This window comes from Primulina tabacum, chromosome 1 (assembly GCF_025594145.1).
Source record: "Primulina tabacum isolate GXHZ01 chromosome 1, ASM2559414v2, whole genome shotgun sequence".
NCBI lineage: Eukaryota > Viridiplantae > Streptophyta > Magnoliopsida > Lamiales > Gesneriaceae > Primulina > Primulina tabacum.
This window is the reverse complement of record NC_134550.1, coordinates 59,104,318-59,123,882: the sequence shown is the minus strand read 5'-3', so window position 1 is coordinate 59,123,882 and position 19,565 is coordinate 59,104,318. Positions and strand designations below refer to the sequence as shown.

The window sequence follows — 19,565 nt, the reverse complement described above, 5'->3', positions numbered from 1 at the left end:
AATCAAAGAAACTTACAAATTTTCAATGGCCGGAGGTAATTCTCGATCCGCTTCCGCATATTATATACCATGTTTATATATACTTGAAAACATGCTTTTTGAGAAAAATTCGGACAGTTTAAATATATACTCTTGGTTCCACACATCCATTTTAATTCGTTTTCATAGTATTAAATAACAAAGAGAAAGCTTTATAGATGACTTGTAGCAAGAGATCTCAAGTTTTGGACGATATTTTTACGATCATATTGGAAGATGTCAAAAAAAAAAAAAAAAAAAATACAAAGAAACAGAAAAATTGAATGCGTCTTTATATTCTTTGGAAAACTATAGGCAAAGCACTGGTCTAGAAGCGATAAATTCATTAAAGAAGTAATAAAATAAAATAACAAGCGGAAGTCCAAAATTTCTGGATGCACGCAAAACAAATAATAAATGAACTGCATAAATGATACTTTCTCGATTGTCCTTTTACTCCAAATTAGTGGGGCAAATTTTTTAAAAAATATTAAATTTAAAACGACGAAGCAGATATATATATTAAAGTGTCAGAGATAAACAAAAAATTATTTAAAAAATGGGCAATTTGAGCTACTGCATTCATTACATATCTTTAATATGGTCGTTTGGAATATGGTCCATCTCATGTTGCAACTGGGACCTTTCCAATTTTAGAGGGTTCATTTTTTCTGTTCCTCTCATCTTCAACTTGTTTTTGTTGATATATAATTAGTATATTATATATACTGTTTAGTATAAAATAATATTTAGTTTTAATTTTTATGATGTAATTTTTTTATTATTTTATAAATATATATTCCTCTAATAAACTTAAGAATTACTTGAAATCTATCTTACGTACTAAAATAATATTTGGATGTCTTTTTTGCCTATTCACCCATTTCCACGTGGCTCCGGCGAATGTTTTGCCTGAAAGTATGTTCCTTATCATTGAAGCAAAACTTGGATTACATAAATTTATTACCCAACAAGCTATCTATTTTAAACCGCACAATGTTAAATTTATTAACTAATGTTAGTCGTTTTTTTGACATGACGTTGATGTGATATTGATGACGTGATAACATATCATGCATCTATATTTTACAAACATAGAATGCTGGGATTCGGGTTCCATCAAAATATAATGGCAAAAACTTGTGTAGACGGTCTCGCAGGTCGTATTTTGGGAGACAGATCTCTTATTTGGGTCATCCATGAAAAAATATTACTTTTTATGCTAAGAGTATTAATTTTTTATTGTGAATATCGGTAGAGTTGACCTGTGTCATATATAAAGATTCGTGATACCATCTTACAAGAGTCCTACTCTGTATAATTAAACTCCGCCATGACAATAACTATTTATTTCTTAAAATGTAAAATACCAACTGCTAAGCCCAACACGAAACCCAATCAAAGAGCTCAATTGTGTATATGCCCATTTATAGCCCACATTAGAAACGGCCCTTTCAGCCCACAATGGATTAACAGAAAATTATTATCTTTTCTTTTTTCTTTTTAAAAAATATTTGGGAAAAAGATTTACATGGATCTCAATTCTCAAGTCAAGACCTTGGTTCAAATTACATGTAAACTAACATCTTTGCTCTGTATTGAAAAGTCATTATGCCCTTTGTCATATAAGCTCACTACACCTAAAAAATGTAAAAAAATTAAAAAATACGAAAAACAACAAACTTAAATATAAAAAATAGGATATATAAAGATTTAATTATACAAAAAATTGGAATACACATATATGTAATAGTATACGTAACATTTATGTGATCTCAAGTTATATTCAGATTTTTTGATGAAACTGTAAATGTCCTGGAATGCAGTTAGAAGCAGCCAAATAATTCGGCTTGATTTCGTGATGCTGCGCATGTAAATGTATTTCTTCTCTCTTTAAAGTTTAAACCCATAATTATCGATCAATATTCGAAAAAGATATATATGTAATCTTATCATGCATGCAGATATCTATCCCATAAATGATTCTTCCTTATAGCTTAATCATAAAAATATCCCAAAATCAAATCAAATCTAAATTCAAATAAAACTAATCTATATCTCATCCACGATCATTAATTATATATAATCTTCTTCAACACATCAGAAACCCTATAGATTCAAGAGCACCAAGCAGTCTCCTCATTATATCATATTCTTTTTTGCTTAAGTTCCTAAAAAACAATGAAGTTTTTCATCGTGTGTTGCATTTTGTCCTTATGGGCTGCAACCATGGCAGCGCCCACGACAAGCCCCTCAGGTGTCCCATCACACCCACCGGTTCAGGCCCCCGGAAAATCGGAACCAGAAGACTGCAGTTCTTTGGTCTTTAATATGATAGATTGTCTTCCATATATAACGAAGGGTAGCAACGAAACCAAACCAGATGGATCGTGTTGCTCGGGTTTTAAGTCAGTTGTGAAGGGCAACGCTGAATGTATTTGCGTTGCATTGAACAGTAGTGAGAGCCTAGGCATTTATATTGACGTGAGTAAGGCTCAGAAGTTGTCTTCCTTTTGCCATGTTTCTCCGAATCCCGTCGATAAATGTAACGGTGCGTCTGTTATTTCTTACATATATGGTGTATGATAAAATTTTATTACTGTATGATTATTTATATTTATTTTGAATTTTTGTGTTTTTTTCTCATGCAGGTACTCCTGGTACGTTCTATTCTATCTAAGTAGAGAGCATCGTGCGATATATATATATATTGTTCTTTTATATTTATTAATGATTTTAAATTAAATTTAACCGATGTTTATGAACCCTCGCGTCAAGATATTTCTATGTTTGATTTGTTTCTTTCGGAAGTATAGTTTATTTATTTATTTAATAATTCATTTTTGCGGCCTCATTTTGCTTTAATACGACTTACTTGCTGCAGCTAAACCATCACCAAGTCAGGGCCCGCCATCAAAATCTCCGAATCCTCCTCATTCTGCTAAGCCACCAGCAGCCCCCAAGACTCAGCATAAAGCTCCGGCACCCGCTCCTGGAAACTCGGGTGCTCAGGCCATATCCGCCACACCTTCGTTTATATTAATCACATTATTTGGTTTGTCGTTTTATAGAGTCTTCGCTTAAAGATCTTGGGTTTTCTAACATGGTTGACTTGCTACCTAGTATGTTTAGGTTCCTAGCTAGGATCTTGCAGTGTTGGCTTCCTACTAAGCATGGTGCTGTGGGATATATATAGTTTTGTTTGTGGCATAAAGTCGGCTATATTTCCATTTGATTTATTTAGTTTCCTCATTTGGACGAGTCTTGTTTCATTTTTTAGTACTTTATTGTGCTATTGACAGGATGGGAGCAAGAATAAGAGGCAAAGCATTAATAAAATTAAATCCACATATATAAGTATGCAAAATGAAATTTACAAGCTAAGAATACAGATCCAAGAAAATTTAATTAATTTTTTAACCTTTCATAATCTGAAAAAAGAAAAGATAAAGCATATATAATTTATGTGTGAATGCATATCTATATCTAATATCAACAATTAAATACAAATTTCTTCCATTTTAGAAATCTCACGAACTGCTTCATTCAAAATTTCATAATCGATGGGCTTTTTCCTGTGTAACCCTATTGACTTAAAAAAATCATTCTTGGGTTTGAGCTTTACAAATATTGGTCTAATTTTATTTTTGGTGTGAAGAATATGCTACTGCTTATTGCATCTATTTCATCATGAATTTTAAAATTTAAAGCATTAGAATCATCGTCGCCCCAAGCTAGTTCGATATATCTGCCTTCTGTCACCTATCGTTTGGCCATTTCCTCTAACATCGGTTAATTCTCCATTTCAATGCTGATTTGGCGAGTATCTTTCTTGTTCTTAATCGTCTACATCTCAAGGGGTGCATAAAACAAACACTAAAATTATATGCAAGAGTATATTTTTTGTGTGTGTGTGATAAAATAGTCTAAAAATGTTATAGCACGTTAAGATACATAACTTTAATTACATCACATCCTAACCATTCATGAGTTTTTCTCCACACAACGACGTTGTCCTTCACAATTGTTTGTTTATATATATATCATATATCTCAGAAGTAATTGGATATATGAACGGATGGCATATTGTTTTTAATATAATAAAAAAATAAAGATAAATTTGGAATCATTTATGGTTTCTTCGGAGGTAACACTAGAGAATCTTATAGAGACATACTTTGTTACGGTTTAAGTAGGTAGAGCAATACTGAGAAATAAGATTAGCTAGTTTTCCACTTACTAGAACTAATATTAATCTTCCGTACCTCAGATTTCGTTTATCCATACTTTTCTTTTTATTTCGCGCTCACTCGGAGAGTATTCTGCCATCGAAAAGGTATAGATTTATATTATCAACATACATCTCACCGCCGGCTCGATATTTTCATGTATCCTGTTTCCATTCTCTAAAAGGTATGCATCAGCTCCTTTTCATTAATTTCTATCTTCTGCCTTTTGTGACACGAATTGATCACCCGTCATTCTGGATTAACTTTATAATTTCATAAATATATATATATATATATATTTATGAAATTATAAAGTTAATCCAGAATGACGGGTGATCAATTCGTGTATGGTTTCATCATATAATATGAGATGGGGTGGAGGGAATTTCTCATATTTGGTATTTTCTAATGTTTTCTAAGGCAAGTTAAACCAGTACTATCCGATCCGAGAGACCGAGACTTTAAATGGTCTTGTTCAAACAATACATGACATACAATAGAATTTTTAAGAGTGAATTTGCACTCATAATTTATAAACCTAGTTCCAGAATGAGTGGAATTTTTTAAATTAAAATAAGAATGTATATATAAAGGGAAAAAATGTTTATTCTATTATATGAGCTCAACAATATAATTTCAACAATTGCATTTTTATAAAAAAAGTATTATACGAGCTTAACAATTTCTTGATCATATATTGACATCTACCAAAACAAATGCGACATGTTACAAATATATATTGATATCGAGCAAGTAAATCACTATCATACCTAGCTAATTAACGACTCATTTAGAGACTCAATAATTAAAAAATATATTTCATGATGATAACTTTGATGCAATTGTATAATTTTTTTTTTAATCATGTAAGTTGGCCTATTTTGAGTTTTAATCATGCAACTTATCAAAGTTTTGGTTTTTCATCCACTAACTTGGATTTTTTTGTTTTAGGTATTTTTTTACCTGAGACCACTAAATCCACTGGAAATTGCTTATCTGACACAATATGCTCTCTGGTCATGTGACAATAATAAAATCTTATATTATACACATTAAAATATACTAAAACAAAAATAAAAAGAAACGACGACCATTTTTTCTCTTCTATTTTAAAGTATTGATAGTCATTTTGCTTTATTTTTTCTTTTTTAATATATGAATTTTAATGTGAGTGACATGTGCTTTATTCTTGTTAAATGTGTTATGTGGGAGGGAATCGATGTCAAATAAATTACATTCGATGAATCTAGAAGTTTCAGAAAAAAAAGATTAAAACCAAAAATAAATCCACATTAAGCTACAAGATTATTAAAACCAAAATCAAGCCAAACTTAAGAGATTATATATATAACAATATCATTGTCTTTATTTATGCAAAAATATGAATATACATATAAATGAGGTCAAAATAAAATGTTTATCATTGAATAAAAAATATCCAACGGCTACTACAAATAGGCTTCATTTTATTATTCTTTTTATTTTTTGTTTTAATCACAATGAGGCAGGTGTTACAAATAGGCTTACTGGTTACCTACTTTTAACACCGATTATATTTCACACACTTTACGATAAAAATAAGAAGAAATAGTTTATTAATCTATACAAAAACTAGCTCTTGTAGAAAACCTAACATGCACAATCCTACACATTTAATCTATTTAATTTAATTTGGTTTGATTGAAAGTAATACATAATGGTTTTTTCCCTTTTCTGAAATCAATAAATATTTTTTTGTTTAAAAGAAAAAACTTCCCCTCATAATTTTTATTTCTCCTGATTGTTTAATGTAGTCACTAAAAAAATCAAAGAATTTTTATGTTGAAATTGTTCCCTTCAAATCCCCACACCATATCGCTCAATTTCTTTGTTCACCTGTTTAGTGGCATAAATTTATATATTTAACAATATTTAATGCACTTGACGTTAAAAATAAGAAGCAACAATTAATTAATACCACAAAAATCTGGCTCCTACTGAAAACCTTAAACCTAACTTGCATGCGCAATCCTCCCCATTTTAGTTATCTAGTTTTATTGAAAGTATCATAACAATTTTCCTTTTTATTTTCTCAAATAATTATTAATTATTTGAATAAAAAAATCTTTGTCTTTTAAGTTCTTCCATAGGCTCGACGTTAAAAATTAGAGGCAATAGCTAATTAATACTACAAAAATTAGCTCCTACCCAAAATTTAACGTGTGCAATATTAATCCTACACATCTTTGTTATTTCATTAATTTTCTTTAAAGTTTTAATGCATTCACATTTTCCCTTTTCTTTGTTAACAAATTAAATCAGCTGAGCTAATTTTTTTAATTAAAAAAACCCAGACTGACTCTAATTAATTTTTATTTCCCCTAAAATTTTCACGTAGCCCCAAAAGATTTCTCACCTATTCAGTAGCATAAATATTATATTTAACGATTCTCCGTGTAGCTAGTCGAAGTTACTTAATACCTCAAAAAGCTAGCTCCTGCTGAAACCTAGCGTGCCCAAACCTACACATATGTACACAAATTTATGAGTGTATATTATAACAAACTCTAAGGTCTCTAACGTAAGTATACTAATTCTGCATGCAACATATGGTTTGCTGAAATTTTTTTAGCGCATTATTTTACCTGTTCCAAAACTTTTGCTCCACTAATCCAGTATGGTGACCGAGGTGCAAGAGTTCTGCATCGCCCTAAAAGGGAAGAAGGCAATTCACAGTATTTTGATTGCGAACAATGGAATGGCAGCCATCAAGTTTATACGTAGCATCAGGTCGTGGGCTTACGAGACGTTTGGAGCCGAGAAGGCCATGTTTTTGGTGGCAATGGCAACCCCAGAGGACATGAAAATGAATGCAGAACATATTAGAGCAGCTGATCAATTTGTATCAGTACCTGGCGGGACTAACAATAACAACTATGCCAACGTGCACCTCATCGTCGAGGTTTGTTACGTTGAGTGGATCTTTTTCCTGTTATTACGCCTGTTCAACTTAGTCGGATAATGGATAGACACGTGGATCACACGTTGTACTATGGAAATGCAAAAACTGCCAAAAAATTAATGTTTGATTTTGGATGTCCAGATAGCTGAGATGATGCGAGTTGATGCTGTGTGGCCTGGTTGGGGCCATGCATCGGAAAACCCAGAGCTACCTAATGCTCTCGGCGAAAAAGGGATCATATTTTTAGGGCCACCAGCTTCATCAATGGCTGCATTGGGTGATAAAATTGGATCTTCACTGATTGCACAAGCTGCTCAAATCCCTACTGTTCCTTGGAGTGGTTCTCATGTAAAATAAAACCAAAAAGGGGGGCCAATGAGTGATGTGAAAATTGCTTGTATATATCATTTTGATCCAAAAATCATATATAAAAATTCCAATTTTACATGGAATCGACGACTCTCATTGGCCTCTTGCTATCCATCACTATCAGCGAGATAACTAACTTCACATTATTTCTTTTAACTGATTTTCACATATATTTTTTTTAGGTGAAAATTCCCCAAGGCAGCAGTTTGCTTACAATCCCAGAAGTTATCTATCAGAAAGCATCTGTTCATACGGAGGAAGAAGCCATCGCTGGCTGCCGGAATGTTGGCTATCCTGCTATGATTAAGGCCTCTTGGGGCGGTGGCGGCAAAGGAATAAGAAAGGTTTAACGATCTCCATTTACCAACTTCTTGATTTTAGGAACGTCACTTTTATATCGTAATCTTTTTGTGAAGGTGCGGGCCCAGAGTTTTCTAATCGGGGGCTAAAAATTTATTGATAGACATAGATGCATCAAGTTATCCTTGATATTATGTCTCTTTTATTTATCAATAATAAATCCACTAATCAAATATTAGGTCAGCCCTGTTCGTATCATCACAGAACATCCATATTTTTAAACCTTGGAAGTAAATAAAATGCATGCATGCATGCATGCATTATATTGATCATATGATTTGAAATGCATAATTAGGTCCATAATGATGGCGAAGTGAAAGCTTCATTCAAGCAAGTACAAGATGAAGTTCCCGGCTCTCCCATTTTCATAATGAAGGTTGCCCCCGAGGTAATTAAACTAAATTAAAACGATGGAATTCTCATTAAAATAAATTGTATTTATAATTAATTCCGATCCTCAGAGCCGACATTTAGAAGTCCAGTTGCTTTGTGATCAACATGGAAACGTCGCAGCTGTGCACAGCCGTGACTGCAGTGTTCAAAGGAGGCACCAAAAGGTTAATTCTAATTTTTAAGCGGAATTAATAATTAATCCATCGTGATTTGATTTAAGACATACCAATTAATTGTTTTCTTCAAGATTATTGAAGAGGGGCCGATAACGGCAGCCCCTGTGGAGACGGTGAAAGAGCTTGAGCAGGCTGCTAGAAGGTTGGCCAAAACCGTTAACTACGTGGGAGCCGCAACGGTCGAATATTTATATAGCATGGAAACCGGCGAATATTATTTCTTGGAGTTGAATCCACGCCTTCAGGTTCGGACTACAATTTTATATAATGAAAATTTCAAAATAGATATAATGAAATAAATAAAAGTAGTAAAACCAACTCAAATTTATAATTATGAAACTGATTTTCATTTCAGGTGGAGCACCCTGTGACTGAATGGATTGCTCAAGTGAATCTGCCGGCGGCACAAGTTGCCATTGGGATGGGTATCCCTCTCTGGAAAATTCCAGGTTCATCATTCTTCATTTTATTTATTTATTTATTGCGGCGTTGTTCATTTTTAATCGTTGATACGATGTCTTTCTGCTGAACGGATCAGAGATTCGGCGATTTTATGGAAAGGAAAATGGAGGAGATTACAATTCATGGAGGGAGACTGCAAATGTTTCCACTCCATTTGATTTTGACAAAGCGGAGTCTATCAGGCCGAAAGGCCATTGTGTAGCTGTTCGTGTCACGAGCGAGGATCCTAATGATGCCTTTAAGCCCACAACTGGTATAATTCAGGTCAGGTTATCCTAATCTCGGCATCTGAATGTCTAACTTTTAGCAAGCATATGTTTTGAGCTGGCTACTGTCGTCCATCATCTTTTTCTTGAATTAGGTTTGTAAAATATGGATTCTTGGTTTTTCAGTTTCTGATTAGGAATTAATGGGAAATTAAAACAAAGTATTTCAGTTTGGGAGTTTCCGCCGTTCGAACCCTAAAAGCGTATGTCCCCTCCTTTGAACGATTACGTGAAGATGCTGAAAAACATGGTTGAGTAAATATATATATTTTTTTTGGTTTCAATTGGGCTCGGTTTCAATGTTGTTTTTCTGAGAAAAATATTTATATATCACCGAGTAAAAATGTTTTCCTTTTACTTATTAAAATAATTTTATAAGATTAATGAAAAGTGTATTTTTCTTAATGCAGTTCTTTATTGAAAATATTAGTAGAGCGACTCCTAATATCACGCATTTATTTCTTGAATTTGATATTTAAAATTTATTTGACTGTGTAAAAATTTTAAGTTAACAACTATGGAAATTTTTTAACAAGTAAACATTTTTTAAGATCAGAGTAGAATTTTTTTTCTTGATATGAAAAAATTGTTAACAAGTAAAAATATTATTACTAATATAATAATATCTAATTTTTAAATAATTAATTTAACTTAATAGAAATAAATTATATACATTATTTCCTATAACATAAATTTAATTATAATTTAATATATATATATATATAATTAAAAATTTATACTTTAATTAAAATTTTCTAGTTTAATTTTTTAAATAAAATTACTCAATTATTTATTATTGAATTATTTTTTTTGATTTTTTAATTTTAATAGTAATATAATTTGAGTTGTGTTTTGCAAACCCAATTGAAACCAAGCCCAATCGAAACAAATAAAATAGAACAGCACAAAACGCTCTGCACAGCAGAGGATCCGTGTCCAAGGAAAAATGGTTTCAGAATGCTGTCTATGTGATTCACCGTGAAGATAATATTTTTTGAATGAAGATTTAAAGGATCATAAGGTTTAAGGTTGAAATGGATCCCCTGTGTTTCTAGAATGGAGGGCAGTGGCCTTGGGGATATATATATATATATATATATTTTTACCCCAAATTAGCATCAACACCGGAGAGAAACTTGCTAAATTCTAACTTGCAACTAAGGTGTAATCAAGTTACGGGACTTGATTTAAGATATTGATGATGGAGGCTACAACCTATGAGATTTTATTGGCATTTTGACCTGTTTTATCTTGAATTCTCATGATAATTTTGAGCAATTTCAATTACTTTGAGCAGGAGCTGAGTTTCAAAAGCAAGCCAAATGTGTGGGCATACTTTTCTGTGAAGGTACGTATATGCATGCAGAAATTTATTTCTGTCAGAAAATTCTGAAATCGAATCTGATTTTCATTAGTTTCTTCTTGCTCACAGCCTGGTGGAGGCATTCATGAATTTTCGGATTCTCAATTTGGTATGCGAACACTTAATGACTCTTAACACTTAGCAAGTGATAATTGACATTGCGAGATGGCATTATTTTTTGTCTTTTATTTCGTAAAATAAATGAACTCCTGCCCTGCGACTTTTAGTCCTTAAATGGGTGCTCTGGCACCTGAAATTGATGCATAGTAATTTACACAATTGATGCCAAAAGCGCACGACTGTAGAAATTCCAAGTTCTAGACTTGTTCTTGCCCGAGTTTATTCATTTTGTTGACTAACATATTTTTTTCAGATTTATTCTCAGGAAGAAGTTTTTAGTTTATTGTCGTCATCTGAAATCTGAAAAAAAAGGACAATTTTATACATCATAGATTCATAAGTTCCTGTGTGCAGGCACGCATTTTTGTATGTGCATGTAAAATTTTCAGTTTGTCGAGAAACTACGCGTAAATTTTGATAAATTTTTTGAGGGGCAATGTTAGATCTAGGGAACTGAAAGAGGGAGGCGAGATAGGATGAAGGTGAGTGAAAGGAGGTAACTAATGGATTCAATTGGGCAAAACTTGCGATTCTAAAAAATTACAAAATAAAATTTCAGTTTTTTTTTAAATCAGGGGTGAGTCATGATGATTCAGGAAAGTTTTCAAAGCGCATCGACCAATTATTTCAATTATTGGAGATTCATCTACAAAATGATGAACTGATTTTTTATTTGACCTCAGGGCACATATTTTCTTTTGGGGAGTCTAGAGCAGCGGCCATTGCTGACATGGTTCTTGGGCTGAAAGAAAGTCAAATAAGAGGAGAAATCTGTACAAATATTGACTACATTGTCGATCTTTTACAGGTGAGAAACTCAGTACCTTGGTTATCAAAACCGCATGCGACCCTTTTTGACTATACTCTGGTTTCTGTAAATAAAACTTGGCATTTGTCGAACTTCTCTACAGGCTTCAGACTACAAGAAAAATAAAATACATACAGGATGGCTAGATAACAGAATTGCAATGAGGGTCAGAGCAGAAAGGCTCCCTTGGTATATATTAGTGGCCGGTGGAGCACTTTGCGTGAGTTTGCTAGCATGCGGTATTTTTAAGTTTCTGAAATCTTTAATTTTTATCTCCATGTGTTGCCACACTTATAAAACTCTATGACCGTGTTCATTAAATCAGAAAGCCTCTTCTAGTAGTGCAGCTGTGGTTTCCGAATACGTTGATTATCTTGAAAAAGGACAGATTCCACCAAAGGTATTTGATCTTACGATGTCAATTGAATTTTACTCTTGGTTTCAGTAACTTGTCAATAAATGACGGCTCCTCTTTGCAGCACATCTCAGTGGTGAATTATCAAGTTTCTTTAAATATAGAAGGAGTTGAATATACCGTAAGTGCACCTATGTTCAGGCACAAAACTGCATGCAACGCTTATTCTAAACCTTTGATACTAGGAATGTGATAGCTCTCATTTTGTAATCCACTTTTTAATGAATATATCTCTGTTTTTTTCCTGATTTAGATTAATGTGTTGAGGAAAGGACCTGGAAGCTACCAATTGGGGATGAATGATTCAGAAATTGAAGCAGAAGTACATAGTCTTACTGATGGAAGTCTATTAATGCAGGCAAGCTGTTCCTCTGCCTGGTCCTTTCAGGAATCCTGACGAGATTGTTCAATATTTTATTTCTTTTCACTTCTGTTAGATGACTAGATCAGATGGTCTTTATGGTTATGTGACATTTAAGCAGTAATTTATCTATATAATTGATTAATGTGACAGGTTGATGGATACAGTCATATTATACATGCAGAGGAGGGAGTGGCTGGAACACGCCTTCTTATTGATGGGAGCTCTTGTTTGCTTCAGGTGCCTTCTATTCTTCCTTGATAAAATATAAGTAAATTTGTTGGTAGAGATTAATCCATCTTCTGTACATTCAGAATGATCACGATCCATCCAAATTGTTGTCGGACACACCATGCAAGCTACTTAGGTATCTGGTTGAAAATGGTAGCCACGTTAATGCTGGAACACCTTATGCAGAGGTTGAAGTAATGAAGATGTGTATGCCTCTTGTTTCTCCGGCTTCTGGAAATATCCAATTTAAGATGTTGGAAGGTCAAATAATTCAGGTAGACATTTTAAATGAGATGTATGGCCTTGCTACATGACTAAGCAATTGATACAAATAATTTTCTAGGCTGACGAGCTTATAGCTAGACTTGAATTAGATGACCCATCAGCCGTAAAGACAGTAAAACGGTTCCGTGGCAGCTTTCCTGTTCTGAGACCACCAATTGGCATATCTGGTAAACTTCATCAACAATTTGCTGCAAGTTTGAATGCAGCCCGTATGGTTCTTGCTGGATACGAGCATAACATTGATGAAGTATGTTCACTTGGCAATTAATAATTATATATTTCAGAACAGAATTTGCTATTCTTAAATACATGATGCATTTAATTTAAATGCTTGAATGCATAAAACTGTCCTGGATACTCTGGTTAGTCAAAACAATTCTTGTATTGACTACACTTGACTTCTGTTTCAGGTTGTTGAAAACTTGATTAGTTTCCTTGACAATCCTGAGCTACCTTTTCTCCAGTGGCAAGAATGCTTCTCTGTACTGGCAAATAGACTACCCAAGGACCTTAGATATGAGGTTGTACAGATAATGGATTCAATAGTTTTAGTTCTCAAACAATGGAATTTGTGCTCTTACTTTGTCATCTGAAATGTTACCTTGGACGATAACTTTTCAGTTAGAATCAAAACTCATGGATTGTAAAGGGTTCTCCAAAGAGCAAAATGTCGACTTTCCCGCAAAAGTTTTGCATGGAATTATTGATGTAAGTCTGTCTCTTTTGATAATTGCCTGTTCTGTTTCCATACAAAATAAGGGAAAAATTATCTTTGTTTGACACTACTTCAGGACCATTTAAACTCCTGCCTTTATAAAGAGAAAGGGGCCCGAGAACGAGTAGTTGAGCCTCTGGTGAGTCTTGTCAAGTCTTACGAGGGAGGATTGAAGAGCCATGCTTGTCTCATAGTTCAGGGCCTTTTTCATGAGTATTTATCCGTCGAAGAACTCTTTGGCGATGATACACAGGTACTTTTTTTCACGAAGTAAATTTAGTTTTACATAGATGTTACAGTTAGGTCATCATTTTTTGGCGAACACTTGGAATGAAGCTGTCATTGTTTTTCATATTGCACTGTTTAAATGCTTTATCTTTTCACTTTTTAATTCCTCTATTTTTTTCCTGATGACAAAATTCTGAATTATGAAAATGCGAATGTTTACATTTCAGGTAGATGTGAGTGAACGCTTAAGACATTTACATAAAAAGGATCTCCGGAAAGTTGTAGACTTGGTACTCTCTCACCAGGTATATTCAGATTAATATACACTAAGTTTCTCATCTGTTTTTTTTAGAAAAATTCTCGAACAGGAACTTCTCTTGAAAATTTGTTCGTACTTTTTCAGGGCATTGGGAACAAAAATAAGCTGATACTATCTCTCCTCGAGCGACTTGTGTATTATAATCCCACCATGTACCGGGATCAACTAATCCGCCTTTCTGCACTCAACAACGCCAACTATTATGAGGTTAGGAATTCTATTTAGAATACCGTGCTCTTTTTTATGATTGGTCAGAACTTAACGTCTTCATGTGAACTTTCTTTAAAGAAGCTTACCAATGATTCCGTAGCCAATATTTGTCTTTAATGGTTATTCGCTTTAATTTAGCTTTTTCTTATCCGATGGTTGTCTGAGCTCAATGTGTCTGTGCAGTTAGCAATAAAGTCAAATAAATTGCTAGGCCAGATAAGGTGCAGTGAACTTCGTTCCAGTATAATTGGAAGTCTTTCAGAATCAGAAACGTCTATCGAAGACAGTGAAAACGTCGATAGGCTAAAATGTAAAGGTTCCATAATTGAACAAATGGAAGCTATTGTGAATGCTCCTTTGTCCGTCGAAGATGCAATTTTTGGTCTATTTGCTCACACCGATCACGCCCTTCAGCAACGGGCTGTTGAGATTTATATACGCAGATTATACCAGGTAATGGTGTTGTAGTCTTGAAATTATCTGTTATACTAGCTGTGTTATATTCCTAGCCTGACGTTTAACATCCATCATCAGCCCTTTTTTGTAAGAGGAAGTATGAGAATGAAACGGCTCAACTCGGGACTTGTAGCGTCTTGGGAGTTCTTGGAAAAGCATGCTGAGAGAAAGAATGGGTGTGAAGATGAAGTCTTGGATGAATCATTTGTTGGGAAACACAGTGAGAGGAAGTGTGCGGCGATGGTTGTCGTAAAATCTCCAGAGTTTTTTCCTACAACGTTAACTGCTGCGTTGAGTGAAGTAACCGATAACTTGAAAGCGTTACTTCCCTTTGGGTCCGGTCATCCAACTATTTGTGATAATATAATGCACATTGCATTGTTAGGCACCAACAACCAAATGAGTTCACTCCATCAAAGGTATCTTACCAACTTGTTGGTTTTCTTTACTAGACTAATAAAAAATTCTTTTGAGCTTGCAAAGGGATTCCTGGTGTAATAATAGTGTCTATAAATTTATATTTTATTGAGTTATATTTTTATGTTAAGATGTGAAGCCATTCCCGACACTGTTCCTCTCGTATTCTTGAACTTTCTTTCTTTATTCTTGATATGATCCCTATTAATTTGATTGTATTTGGTTTTTGAGTTGACATGCAGTTATGAAGTGCCTATGTAGTGGTTCTTCATTCTGTACCTTATTATGTTTTCCTTCTTGTAGTGGTTATGAAGCTCAGGCTCAAGATAGAATCAAGGAATTGACAAAAATATTAAAGGAGGGCGAAATAAGCTCGTGTCTTCAAAATGCAGGAGTGAGGGTCATCAGCTCTATAATACAGATAGATGACGTCCAGGGAATTATGAGGCACTCATTTCATTGGTCAGCAGAAAAACTTGAATATGTGGAGGAACCTATATTGCGCCATCTGGACCCCCCTCTATCCTCATACCTTGAGCTGGTTTGAAAATATTTAATTCATCTTCAGTTTTGTTGACTATATTCTTTTATTGTTTTCCCTAAAAACATTAGCTTACTGTCAACAGGACAAAGTCAGGGGGTTTGGTAATTTACATTATACACCATCTCGAGATAAACTCTGGCACCTGTATACCGTTCGAGACAAGCGACTTCCTATAAAGAGAATGTTTCTCAGAGGACTTGTGAGACAACCACTATCAACTGAGGATCAGGCTGGAATTATACAATCTTTGTCAACTTTGTCCTCTACTTCAAGGAGTATTTTGAGGTCCTTAATGTCTGCAATAGATGCACTTGAACTCAGTTTCCTTGATTCTTCCGCCAGATCTGACCATGCTCAAATTTACCTTTGTATCTTGCTGGAGCAAAAAGTGGATGATGTTTTATCCAATCACAAGTAAGCTTTGTCTAGTGATTTATTCTTTTCTTCTTTCTATCCACAAAAATTGTGGGGCCAATCCTTTGAAAGTTTTAGATAGTCTTGCATGTATGTCATTTCCAGAAGAGAGCAGATGGTGGGATTGCAAGAAGAACCTGCTGTTGAGAAAATCTTGGATGAGATGGCAAATGAGATTAATGCATCAATTGGTTTTAAAATGTATAGTTTAGGTGTTCGTGAGTGGGAAGTTAAGCTTTGGATATCATCTGAAGGAGAAGCCAATGGGGCTTGGAGAGTTGTGGTCACGGATATAACTGGTCAAGCTTGCATTGTGCATGTAAGTCGGATTAGATTGTATTATTTATAGGATTTGTCCAACTTTATGGACTTCACTCGTTTAGAAATCAGTGGATTGAATTTTGTGATTGTATTAACATTTCTTATTCGAACTCTCAGATCTACAGGGAAGTTAAGGATGCCAGCAACAAGAACATGGTTTATTATTCAACTTCTGGACGGGGTCCCTTACATTGTTTGCCTGTGAATGCACAATATAAGCCACTGGGAATGATGGACCAGAAACGTCTGATTGCCTGGAAATATGGGACAACCTATTGTTACGATTTTCCATCGGTATATACTAAACTAATATTCATAGAACAGATCTTTAGATAAATTCATTGATCTTGAGAGCTATATTTTCAGGCATTTGAGGCAGCTTTGGCCAAATTATGGATCCAGCATCCTGGAATAAAAAAGCCTACGGATAAAACAATCTTAAGAGCCGAGGAATTTATCTTTGCTGACAGAAACGCTGTCTGGTGTTCTCCGCTTGTTTTCGTAAAGCGAAAGCCTGGGTTGAATGATATTGGCTTAGTTGCCTGGCGCATGGAAATGTCAACACCAGAATTTCCTTCAGGGAGGACCATTATTGTCATATCTAATGATGTAAACTACAAAAGTGGTTCATTTGGGCCCGAAGAGAATGCATTTTTTATGGCAGTAACCAACTTTGCTTGCTCTCATAAATTACCGCTTATTTATTTGGCAGCAACTTCAGGTTCCCGTATTGTTATGGAGGATGAGGTAAAATCTTGCTTTAAAGTTGGCTGGTTTAATGAGTCAAATCCACAGGATGGTTTTGAATATTTTTACTTCACTCCTGAGGATTATTCACGGATTGGATCTCATGTGATAGCCCATGAGTTAAAGCTCCCAAATGGAGAAATCCGATGGGTAATAGAGACTATTCTAGGTAAAGTTGATTCAGATGCTATGATGAAGGAAGGCAATCTAATTGCTGATGTCATAAATGGCACTGGAGCTATTGCCCGTGCGTATTTGAAGGCATATGAAGAGACATTTACCTTGACCTATGTGACTGGTACAACTGTTGGGATAGGTGCTTATCTTGCTCGTTTTGGTATACGGTGTATTCAAAGGAACGATAAACCGATCATTCTGACTGGTTTCTCTGCACTGAACAAGCTTCTGAAACGGGAAGTATATAGCTCAAACATGCAACTTGGAGGACCTAAAATTATGTCGACAAATGGAGTTGTTCATCTCACAGTTTCTGATGATGTCGAGGGTGTATCAGCAATTTTGAAGTGGTTAAGCTTCGTTCCACCATACTCTGGTGGTCCACTCCCCAGTCTGACTTCCTCGGATCCTCCTGAGAGACCTGTTGAATATCTTCCAGAGACCTCATGCGATCCCACTTCAGCGATATGCGGTACTATGGATGCTAATGGGAAATGGCTCGGAGGCATATTCGACAAGGATAGCTTCATTGAGACACAGGAGGGTTGGGCAAGAACTGTCGTGACCGGTCGTGGTAAACTTGGTGGAATACCTGTAGGAATTATTGCTGCCGAGACTCTAACTCAGATGCTAGTAATTCCGGCGGATCCTGGACAGCTAGATTCTTGTGAAAGGGTCATCCCACAAGCAGGGCAGTTGTGGCATCCTGATTCTTCCACTAAGGCTGCTCAAGCAATATTGGACTTCAATCATGAAGGGCTGCCACTCTTCATGCTCGCCAATTGGAGAGGCTTCTCAGGTGGACAAAAGGATCTCTTTGAAGGTATCATCCAGACTGGATCAGAAATAGTGGAGAACCTTCGGAATTACCGACAACCCATTTTCGTCTATATTCCTATAACGGGCGAGCTTCGGGGTGGAGCATGGGTGACCGTTGACAGAAATGTTAATCCAGACCATGTCGAAACATATGCTGACGGGACGGCTAAAGGAAATATCCTTGAGCCAGAAGGTATGATTGAGATCAAGTTTCGAACTAGGGATCTTTTAGAATGCATGGGAAGGCTTGATCATAAGCTAATGAATCTGAAGTTGAAGTGTTTGGAAGACGGAAGCTCTGGAACACGTGAAACCAAGGAAGATCTACAAAAGCAAATAAAATCCCGCGAGAATGAACTTTTGTCAGTTTACACTCAGGTAGCTTTAAAGTTTGCAGATCTTCATGATACAGCAGCGACACTTGCCAATGTTGGGGCTATCAGAGAAGTTGTTGAATGGACGAATTCTCGATCCTATTTCTATAAGAGATTGCGTAGGAGAACGACTGAAAATGATATGATCAAGAATGTGATGGATGCTGCTGGTAACCACATAAAGTATAAATCTGCAAGGGACATGATCAAAAGTTGGTTCTTGAACTCAAAGACTGTAAAGAACAAAGATAAACCTTCTTGGAAGGATGATGAAGCTTTTTTCTCCTGGAAAGATGACTCCAGAAACTACGAAGGAAAGCTGCATGACTTGCGCATACAAAAACATTTGCTTCAACTGCTCGACATCAGCAATTCTCCACAGGATTTATCGGCGCTACCTCAAAGTCTTGATGCCTTTCTAGAAAAGGTAAACCATCAGAAAAAAACGAACACGATCTCTTCCTTTTCTGCTTGCCTTGTTTTCTTATTTACCAAGTAAATTATTGATGATGCAGGTAGATCCATCAATCAGAGATCATTTGATAGATAAACTAAGGAGGGGATCAAAGTGAAGACATTGGGGTCGGAGGGAGCTTTGCTCGTGACCAGTTGGCGGCGGACATTAATTAGGTGTGGAGCGCAGAGAACCCAATTCCATCAGCTGCATGCGAAATAAAAATAATGAATAAGATTTGTATCGCAATGTTGGAGCTAGCTAGCATTGCCATTAATCAAATATTGTTGACATTTTTGTTACTTGCTCACAACTAAAATAGCACAATCTGAAAATGCATCAAATTTTTTTTAATCTAAACTTAACGAAAACATTTCTGTTTTATTTTGTATACAGCGTTCCCATTTCACTCTTCTCGGATTATTATTTCATTGTTCAAATATTACATTTTAAATTAAAACTCTAAAACGCCACACGTAACTTTATACCAAATACCTAACATAAAATCAAATAATTGCGCGTATTCAGTTGTCAACTTTTTATTTTTTGATGTGTTTTTTACAGTTACTTTGG

At 35.0% G+C, this 19,565-nt stretch overlaps 1 protein-coding gene across 1 annotated transcript; it reads left to right on the top strand.

Moving 5' to 3' along the window:
• Positions 1-6,836: 6,836 nt before the first annotated feature.
• LOC142555799 (acetyl-CoA carboxylase 1-like) lies at positions 6,837-19,336 on the top strand. The gene is made up of 31 exons (XM_075666897.1): positions 6,837-7,188; positions 7,330-7,536; positions 7,740-7,901; positions 8,213-8,305; positions 8,379-8,474; positions 8,558-8,731; positions 8,842-8,935; positions 9,025-9,212; positions 10,512-10,562; positions 10,647-10,686; positions 11,381-11,505; positions 11,609-11,725; positions 11,831-11,905; positions 11,985-12,041; positions 12,174-12,278; positions 12,435-12,521; positions 12,596-12,787; positions 12,856-13,044; positions 13,208-13,318; positions 13,419-13,505; positions 13,589-13,765; positions 13,968-14,045; positions 14,144-14,266; positions 14,453-14,722; positions 14,804-15,144; positions 15,446-15,683; positions 15,769-16,100; positions 16,206-16,419; positions 16,539-16,715; positions 16,788-18,965; positions 19,054-19,336. The coding sequence occupies exons 1-31, from the start codon at positions 6,904-6,906 to the stop codon at positions 19,108-19,110; spliced, it is 6,720 nt and encodes a 2,239-aa protein (XP_075523012.1). The 5' UTR covers positions 6,837-6,903; the 3' UTR covers positions 19,111-19,336.
• Positions 19,337-19,565: the final 229 nt, after the last annotated feature.

Bases quoted from the DNA above. Each gene is read 5' to 3' on its own strand.
- LOC142555799 (XM_075666897.1), top strand. From the start codon at position 6,904: ATGGTGACCGAGGTGCAAGAGTTCTGCATCGCCCTAAAAGGGAAGAAG. The intron at 8,936-9,024 runs GTTCATCATTCT...TGAACGGATCAG, and splicing joins CCCTCTCTGGAAAATTCCAG to AGATTCGGCGATTTTATGGA. The intron at 13,506-13,588 runs GTAAGTCTGTCT...ACACTACTTCAG, and splicing joins TTTTGCATGGAATTATTGAT to GACCATTTAAACTCCTGCCT.